This window comes from Zophobas morio, unplaced genomic scaffold, assembly GCF_036711695.1.
Source record: "Zophobas morio isolate AGI-343-1 ecotype UQ-CSIRO unplaced genomic scaffold, CSIRO_AGI_Zmor_V1 ptg000325l, whole genome shotgun sequence".
NCBI classification, from domain to species: Eukaryota; Metazoa; Arthropoda; class Insecta; order Coleoptera; family Tenebrionidae; genus Zophobas; species Zophobas morio.
Window position 1 is genome coordinate 55,333 of NW_026972429.1, and position 8,750 is coordinate 64,082.

The following is an 8,750-nucleotide window of genomic DNA, read 5'->3' on the forward strand; positions in this document are numbered from 1 at the left end:
TTAACGTTTCGTAAGCGTTTTTCATAGTTAAATTTTTTATTAATTAGCGTTGTTGGTGTCCTGAAATACTTTTTTTATGTGTATAAATTACTTGTTCTATTACACTTTGGTTTACATGCAAATAATTATATTATTTAGTTTTTCTGCCTATTTTATTGTTACTTGTTAGTTTAAATATTGAACTCTACACAAAGTGAGAGGACTTAGACTTTCACCCACGGTAAGAATTAACCAGTAAATATTTTTTTAAAAAAAAACTAATTGACATTAAATCGTTAATACGAAAACTCTGCTTACATCCAAATCTTTAGAGTCTGGCCGCCTGATTGTGTTTCCTTTAGTCGTTAAAATTATAGATAATAGACAAAAATTTTAATGGTAGGATTATCAAAACTGTACGTTCACGGAAGATTCCCGAATGTTTAAGATGCTTTGTAAATAAGTATAAATAACTTTCTGCTGAGGCCCTACAAGGGAGTTTGATGTGTGCTTGGGCTTGCGTGATGGAAAGGTGGAGTTTTTAGTTATTATATATCTCTATAGATATCTGGCGAGCGGCGCAACTACGGTCAACCTTCGCAACCTTTCTAAGGCGCTGTAGTTTTAAATTACTTGAGAAGAGAAGACTTTTTTTAAATAAAATTTCAGAAAATAATTGCTAATTCCAAAACATAAATTTGTCAGTCTTTCATTTAAATTAAATATAATACAATACTTCACATATAAGTATATTTATTTATTTTTACATTTAGCTAAATTATTATATTCATTTCTAGCTTAGGTCCAAAGTAGGTAATACTTTATGTTTTAGAATAGAACCGATGTGTTCTTCGGGGCCCCCATTTTTAAACAGAGGTCCCAGTTCTCTCCTGAATTGTACACAAATAATAAATGAGATCGTTAAAACTACACGAATATTTGGCGTATATAAACCAAGTGATGGAGATCCGTTTTTGGATTATGTCGGAGTAGAAGATTGCGTGCTCCCAATCATAACGAGCTAAGCCGCTAAAGACTAGCAGTGACCGCGAGGGCAAAGGAACAAGGAGAACAAAAGAATCGTGAATCGATCTTTCGCTATTATAAAATCGAATAACAGTGTCCGAACGCAAACTTAACACAGAAATTCTATCCCCCCAAATCCAATCATCGTCTTTATGACGGTCGATGCCTGGATGGATATTTTAAATTTAATGCTTCTCAAGTAAAAAAAGCGAACCAGCGCCTCTTAAAGGGTCGTATTCTAAGTTAGTTTGTGCCACTGGTATAAAATCTTTTAAAATTTCTAGCTCTCTCATACGCTTAATAAGAGCTTTTGAGTATGCCGGTAAGCCCTTGTAGTTATCAAACTTGATCTATTGCTTTGAATTAGATGGAATAACACTGCTGCTATTAGGAAGAAAAACCTTTCTACGCTTATAATTTACTTGAGGAGAAAAGTCCTGCTTCAACCGGCCTTCATTTTATAAGAATAATGAAAATAGACTTCTATATTTTTTAAATGAAAGAGACCTGACTGTGATAAAGTCCACTCCTGGCAATGAAGTTGTTCTATTAAATTCTTTTCCTCTTCCGTGCTTACAAAATCAGGAAACACATTAATACAAGGAACGGGAAAAGACTTGAGCTACTAAATGTTTTTAAATTTTAAACCCTTAAAAAAAAAACAGAAGGTTTACTATATTAGAGTTATTAAGTCCATGAAGACAATGTTTTTTAATATTTGCCGCTTTGCATATGTTGCAGAAATAATAAACGCTTGTTGTTATAGAATTAGCGGGTGTTTCCTACATTTCTTATTTATAAATATGAATTTATTCTCTAAATGCTAGTATAAGAGGACCTTTTTAAATAAATGAGGTCGACAGATAGCACAGCAGCGCACACCAGAGCAGGCGCATATATCAGCTAGTTTCATCTAAACTTACAAGTTTAAAGGTTTTTACAAAAACTTTAAATATACAAATTATAGGTCAGTTAGGAGTTAACCTTGACTGCCTACAAGCACGCTTTTCAAATTATTTCTTGGCTATAAACGGCGCTGCATAGTTGCCGAAATAAGCTTTACATCTTTAAGTTTAAAAACGTATTACGTGTAAAAAACTTTTAGAACCAACAAATCTAGCTGCTTAAACCCGAACTTTTTACGCAATATATATAAATAGATTGTTTATAACCAGAAATAATATTGTTTTATCAAAACAGTTGATAGGATTCCCACCTTTAGTTAAAGTAAAGTTATGAAATTTATTATTTAAAATTAATTTTTTACTTAACACCTTTTAGAAAAAATTAATATACGAAAAAAGGTGCAAGTTTAGTTGGGTTTCTAATATACAACGCGTTTAAAAAAAAGATCACGGAGTCAACATAATAACAAAAACTACGACTACAAACGACTTTAAGATGAAGTAACGCCCGAAATGAATGCCTCTTTTATTTTGATACAAACCAAATGGTGATGAAGAAACACGAATTACTCAATTAACGTGCTTAAAAACCTTTGATACTGACCCTTATTCTGAATCCTTAACCTGAAACCAAGTTTGCATTCAGTTCTGATTAGGTCTACCAACGTAAAAATTTGAAGATATTCGATTTTTAAAAATACAGTAGGTTGTAAATACCTTAATTAATCACTAAAATAAAGAGGTGAATATGATATAATATTATAAAATACATTGTACAAACGCATAAGATTCAAACTTCAAAAAGGTTTAAACAGTAGTGTAAATTTACCAAAAGAATTAAAAAATCTCTAGGTGGTTTAGCAAAAGTATTTGATAACACTTTAACTAAATGATCTACTGATATGTAAAGTCAGCCTTAAGAAAAGTATTACTTTTCCGGTTTACCTCATAGACGATATTTGTACTTCGTTTTAAAAAAATAATTGACCAGAGAAGTAATAACGCTAAATTCTTAAATAATTAGCATCACTGTTTATATTACTTTTCGGCTCACATTATTTTAAAAAAACCAGAAAGAGGGGAGCTTTTACAGTTAAGCAAAGGTTTAGTTAAATAAGCACACCTAAAGTGAAATCTGTTCTTAGGTAGTTATAAGTCATAGCATAAGTACTTAATAGGTTCGATTAAAAAGTGTATATACCAGAAAAAAGTAGCGAAAAAAATTGTATATTTAAATGTTTCTCGGCTATACATCGAATAACTTCTTACTATGATCCAGCTATTAATTGAATAAATTTTGAATTCGAAAGGAGTAATTGGTTTTAATTCCTGCTTATCAATTAAAAAGTTATTAGTAATGCGCATGCAATCTTTTCTCGCATACTAAAAGAAAACTTGCCAATCCTGAGTTTAGGAAGTGCAGGACTGTAACTTAAGTGTTTAGAACAAAAAAGTCGAGATGCGGGGGTAATAAGTAATTTGTTAGAGTTAAGTGACGAAGCTGAACTCGCCTTTTAGTGTCTTTTTCAAATTCAGGGGTTAGCAAAATATTAAAGTTGTTTGAGTTTGGGGTATGAACTTTATATTTGCAACACCTTTGTCTACCAAAAATAAAAACTTGGTACAGAAACCTAATGAATCTTCTGCCTGCTCAAAATCTTTCGCGTGGCATTGTTTTAAATAAGTTACTTTTCTATAAAAGCGGTACGGTATATTTTAATACTTACTATAATAAAGTGCATAATTACTATTTTCTTACATAAATTTAAGTCAAATTTTTTTCGATTTGGGGCCGGTTATACAATACCTGGTATACCGATAATCATCAGTGGATAAAAGTAAAAAATAACACCGGCTTTATTGGACTAACTGAGCACGCTCAGGTTTGTTGTGATATATAATTAAATTGCAAATTTAAATTAGGACGAGCTTTTTAATACTATTTTTAAGCAATTTATAGGTGAGTTATCTTACATCGAACTGGGCGGTGTTGGCAAACATATTAAAAAAGGAGGTAACTCTTATAAAAAACCGCTTGTGGGAAATTTCTATTACTAATACTTTTTTAACAGAATGCTTGGGCTTTGTCGAAAGTTCAAAGGCTGCAACTGACATAATTTCTCCTGTAACAGGCGAAATTACAGAAGTAAACGAAAAAGTGCTTCAAAATCCAGCGGGCCTGGCGTATGGCTCGAAAGGTGGATAAAAAAAAAATAGATTACCAAAAATAATATTACGCCATTTAATTTATAGAGTGGCTCTTAAAAGTTAACTTGAATAATGAAGAAGAGCTAAAAGGTCACATGAATGAGGAAGAATACTTTAAATTTATTCACGAAACAGATAAGTTGCAATAATAAATACAAACGCTATTGAATAATAAAAGCTGCTTTAATTTTGCTGAAGAATCTTAATTCTGAGATTCACGAGTATTGTCTGGTAAATTGGGTATATTAATAATAACAAGAAATTAAAATTTGATCTCTTCTGCAATCACCTAAAAGTGGTTTAGCCCTCTCTACACGCCTTTGCACGCTATTAAATTTTTTTAAATAAAGCTGCCTTTTTTCTTTTCGAGTGGCATTTTTAAGTACTTTACGCTCATCTTCCTCAGAAATGGTCTTCCCACCTTAATTTATGAAGTCAACGTAAAAGTTTACTTTAGTAAATTTAAAAAAACCGATAGGTTGAATTCGGGCAACTTGTGCTTTAGGAATCTTAAACAATTTTGAGAGAACCGAAATTGAGTAAAATGAAGGGTTGGATAAACGCAGTTGAGAAATTTTCTGTACAAATAATAAAGACTAAAACACCATTTTAAAAACAAAGATTTAATTATGGTACAGTGCTCTCCTCTACTGTAAGCAACTTCCATGGTTCTTTTGGTTTAGGTTGCTTACCACATAAAACCCCTTCCTCAATAGACGGCAGTTTACGAGGGTGATAAGCAATATAGCCACCCCTTAATCCACTGTTAAAAGTAATTAGCAAAAGAAAAAATTAATAGATTATAATTAAAAACTCATTATTTTTGAGATAGAATATGGCCACGTCCGATTCTTGCCTTCTATCTTCTAATCCAGGTTTATTACCATATAGACGCAGAGTTTGTCCAGCTCTTAAATAATAAAAACGGCTTAGCCTGCTAAAGAAAAACATGAGGGGAAAATGTAGGAGGCTTTGCTACTCAACCCTTTTTAGCACACCTGACTTTCTTCTGCAACTTACTTATTGCTAGCTTAGAATTACTAGCTTTCGAGAAATTTGGTTCATATTGATTTAATAAAACATTATATAATTTACTTATGACTTAATATAATAGTAATTTACTATAACAAGTTTTGTTTTTAAAGTAACGTGCTTTACTTTCCTTCTTTTTAAAACTTAACACTCTACCAACCTTTTTGAGTGTTTTGATAATTTTTTAAAGCACATATCATCGCAAAGTCTTGTAAACTAAGTTATTTAGGTTGCAGGTTGCCCACATAGTATCTTTGCCTTCAGTTTTCATTAAGTTTTTTTAGTTTTTATCGTCTATAACAAAAATGTATATTTATAAGCAGCGTACTAAACATTATGAATTAGTTCTTATGAATTTTTCAAAGAAATCATGTTTTTATAACAAATTTTCTTTAACATACACTCGAATAATAAATATAAATTATAAATCAGGTAGATACTTATAAAGACTTGTATTAAAAGTATAAATTTGTTATTGATGTCCACAGAAGAAGCATTCATTTTAATATAACTCATTGGGATTATACATCTTTTATGCCACTACACCTGATTTTAATTTTTTTAATTATTAAAGGCTACGTTCTAATAAACGCATAAAAGAATTGTACTAATTCAACAGATAAGTAAACATTTAGTTGTACCTTCATCTATTTTACTAAAATACAAAAAAAGGAGGCAAAGTCAAGAGTTATTTAATAACTGGACTTTTATATAACTTCAGTAAGTGCAAACAACTGTCCTAATAAATTATACATAGCCAAAGTCTATAGACAGTTGAGGTAGAATTAGTTTTTAACTAATATTGAAGTAAAGTTAATACATTCTTAAATAATAAGACATTCTTCAATTTCATTAAAAAAAATATTTAAAAATATATTAAAATATGCGTGAAAATGCCAAGAGGCTGAAAATGTTTTTCATGAAACTTCATCCGATCGCTATTATTAGCTAGATTAGTTTCAAAAGCTTATTCAGGTGGCAACGCTAAAACCCTCGCCCCTATAAAAATAAGCAAACGTTATATTATATTTAGTTTTATTTTCATTAGTATATTAGGCAGCGTGGATCTACCATGGCCCTTCCTCCACCAATTTGGGATGATAATTTACCAAAGGTGTTTCTTACGTTTTCTCATTTTTATTTAGATTGTTTACTTTTTCTGTTACAAAGGAAGGTAACATTGTGCCTCCGGCTCCTTTTACAGGGCTCGGAAACAATCTTTGTAGTAGCTTTTCAAGCTATCCGCCAACTTATAGGATACATGACCCACTACTTTATCGTCCTGCTGTGAATCAGTGTCCTCCCAACTCTCAATATTATCAAAACATTGGAATAAACAAAGTACCTGGCTCCACGCCTACTTCTATTAGACCAAATTTTTTTACACCACATAACAATTATCCTTTTCACTATAGCCCACCATCTTTTCAGTACTACTACAGCAATTTTCAGCAACCCTATAATTTAAATTTTAATCATAATTTTGTTCCAGATAATAGTTTGTCGCAACGAAGTCAGGGGAAAACCGGCCAATCTTTTAAGGTAATTGTTCGGCTGCAAACCTCCTAGTGCCCTTTTTTATTAAAAAACCCGAAATGTTACTATATAGAACTATATAATCTAATAATTACAACTATTGGCTTTTGTTATACAATAATTTACTTGTGTACTAGAAATTTTCTCAGTCTAGAGTGGACACAAATAATTCTAAGAACTTTAAAACTTCTATAAGAAAAGATTATACATCCTATTCCAGTCGTCGTAAAGCCCTTTCCTCTACAAAATTTAGGTCATTTCCTTTTTTAAAAAAGTTATTTCTCGTCCCATTGACTAATTATTTAAGGGTTGAGGATACCGAGGATGTAGAGAAGTGGATTGCCGAGCGTAAGCGTAACTATCCCACTAAAGAAAACATTGAGAAAAAGGTTTCCTCTTTTTTGTAGTTTAACTTTTTCATAATTACTCGCCTTATAGAATTTGAAAATTTCTGAGCAAGTTGGAGTATCCTCAGAACCCCATAAAACAGTTAACACATTCCTTTTTTTTATTTAGATATTTTTAAAAGATTTTTATTATTAATACTTTTGTTACTTTGTTTTTTTATTTATATAAAATTTGTAGACCTCAACTAAATTTATAAAAAAAAGAAAGTTTAAAAAGGAAACGAAAAACAAAAATGCAACTACTCCTCTTCTGCCTAAACTTTTAGAAAAAGATATTCGCAAAGAGCACAGTCTATTAATCCAATGCATTCGATTTCTTTCTGAAACTAATTTTTTTTAAGAGTCTGACATCCGAGTCCAAATAACCACTTACAGTTTAAATTATTAATAAAATATGCCTTTTTTGATAACTTTTAGTTTTAATTAGTTATATACAGATGATAAATTATATTTTTCTTCTATAATGCAACACAAATTACTAATTCAGTTTCTATACCGAATATTAATCATTTTTTTAATTTGCGACAAAACGGCGTTAGTAGCTGGCATGTACGGAAGGGTCATTTTTGCTGTAAATAAATTTAAGTAAGCGGAACTGTATTAACCACCCATAGGAGGCGCTGCCGCTAGCATACCAGAGCCTTTAGCTTTTCAGGAAGGCAAATAGGGCCATAAGCAACTTTACGCTTAGGCGTTGCAGTGATATGAGCCTCTGTTACCGCACGTTTAAAGTCGATGTTCAGTAAAGCAGGAGTTTTCAGCAGTGTCGGGAACGGCAGGAATGCTTTCTAGAGTAATTTGGTGTATAAATTTTAATTGAACACGCCTTACAACGGGGGGGGGGGGGGGGGGGGGGTTAACCTTAGGAGAACTTTTTATTTAAGCCCACAGGTATTTTTAGATTTTACAGTAATCTTTATGTTCATTTAATAGTGTATGACATATAGTGAAGGGTTATAAGGCCCCATTTATTAATCCAAATATTTTAATACTTTTTTTCGTGCCTCAAATTGAGCAGGGTAGGCAATGATCCAACGAAGAGTTCCTCCAGCAACTCAATAGCCGTTGTAAGGCATACATCCTTTAGACGAGAGCCATGCTGTTCGACATCCTCACCACAAGGATGTAGCCGTTCCTATTTGCAACCCGCTCCTCGCAGAGTGTTTGCAATCTAAATCTACGCGTAGAAGGTAACAGGATCTAAAGTTAGACAGAAATAAAACAGAAGAACAAATCTAGAATGAATAAAAAGTATTAAGTATAGTCAAAAAACAAAGTAAATAATAAAAATACAAAATTGTATATGTAAAGAAAAATAAAAATAGAAATCTAGACTTTCCTCAATTTTTATCAATTATGTAGTTGGCGCGCTATAGTCAAGGATATAGGCCCTTTTTACTTCTAGTAAAGGGGTGAAGAGTAAACTCCAGAAGTAAGAAGTAGAGCACAAACACAAATTAATTCCATTTTTTTTATTTAGTACTTATTAAGTTATCATATATTAATATTTTTACTGTTATTATTAACATTATTATTATTGGCAGTAGTAGGGGGAAGAATTCTTAATAATTATTCAGTTTACCAGCTGATTGGGCCAAAGGCGCAATGGCCTCCCTATTTGGTAACCACAGTCGCATGTTATTGTGGATAGAAATTT

General features: G+C 31.7%; 2 protein-coding genes and 2 long non-coding RNA genes across 5 annotated transcripts; 2 read left to right on the top strand and 2 right to left on the bottom strand.

The window, feature by feature from the left end:
- Positions 1–772: 772 nt before the first annotated feature.
- On the bottom strand, positions 773–1,916 carry LOC135119978 (alpha-ketoglutarate-dependent dioxygenase alkB homolog 4-like). The gene is made up of 7 exons (XM_064044342.1): positions 1,844–1,916; positions 1,680–1,787; positions 1,513–1,577; positions 1,407–1,456; positions 1,220–1,355; positions 934–1,171; positions 773–869 (listed from the first exon to the last, which is right to left on the bottom strand). The coding sequence occupies exons 2-7, from the start codon at positions 1,700–1,702 to the stop codon at positions 773–775; spliced, it is 609 nt and encodes a 202-aa protein (XP_063900412.1). The 5' UTR covers positions 1,703–1,787; positions 1,844–1,916.
- A 1,506-nt stretch (positions 1,917–3,422) lies between these two features.
- On the top strand, positions 3,423–4,337 carry LOC135119972 (glycine cleavage system H protein-like). 2 transcript variants are annotated; one of them, XM_064044337.1, is made up of 6 exons: positions 3,423–3,481; positions 3,538–3,614; positions 3,681–3,793; positions 3,861–3,924; positions 3,983–4,108; positions 4,164–4,337. In XM_064044337.1, the coding sequence occupies exons 2-6, from the start codon at positions 3,545–3,547 to the stop codon at positions 4,265–4,267; spliced, it is 477 nt and encodes a 158-aa protein (XP_063900407.1). In that variant the 5' UTR covers positions 3,423–3,481; positions 3,538–3,544; the 3' UTR covers positions 4,268–4,337. The 2 variants fall into 2 exon arrangements, with proteins under 2 accessions (XP_063900407.1, XP_063900408.1); XM_064044338.1 differs by having other exon boundaries at positions 3,453–3,614.
- Positions 4,268–5,021, bottom strand: LOC135119973 (uncharacterized). The gene is made up of 5 exons (XR_010278456.1): positions 4,933–5,021; positions 4,755–4,881; positions 4,591–4,696; positions 4,408–4,539; positions 4,268–4,346 (listed from the first exon to the last, which is right to left on the bottom strand). It is a non-coding gene; the product is annotated as an uncharacterized LOC135119973 (long non-coding RNA).
- A 1,189-nt stretch (positions 5,022–6,210) lies between these two features.
- On the top strand, positions 6,211–7,424 carry LOC135119982 (uncharacterized). Its single transcript, XR_010278458.1, has 6 exons — positions 6,211–6,264; positions 6,321–6,692; positions 6,824–6,939; positions 6,994–7,075; positions 7,125–7,175; positions 7,272–7,424. It is a non-coding gene; the product is annotated as an uncharacterized LOC135119982 (long non-coding RNA).
- The last annotated feature ends 1,326 nt before the right edge of the window (positions 7,425–8,750 follow it).

Coding starts and splice junctions, on each gene's coding strand:
- LOC135119978 (XM_064044342.1), bottom strand. CDS start 1,702: ATGGACTTAATAACTCTAATATA. Junction 1,578..1,679: donor GACTTAATAACTCTAATATA/GTAAACCTTCTG, acceptor TGATTTTGTAAG/CACGGAAGAGGAAAAGAATT. Junction 1,457..1,512: donor GTGGACTTTATCACAGTCAG/GTCTCTTTCATT, acceptor TATAAAATGAAG/GCCGGTTGAAGCAGGACTTT.
- LOC135119972 (XM_064044337.1), top strand. CDS start 3,545: ATGAATCTTCTGCCTGCTCAAAATCTTTCGCGTGGCATTGTTTTAAAT. Junction 3,925..3,982: donor CAAACATATTAAAAAAGGAG/GTAACTCTTATA, acceptor CTTTTTTAACAG/AATGCTTGGGCTTTGTCGAA. Junction 4,109..4,163: donor CCTGGCGTATGGCTCGAAAG/GTGGATAAAAAA, acceptor TTTAATTTATAG/AGTGGCTCTTAAAAGTTAAC.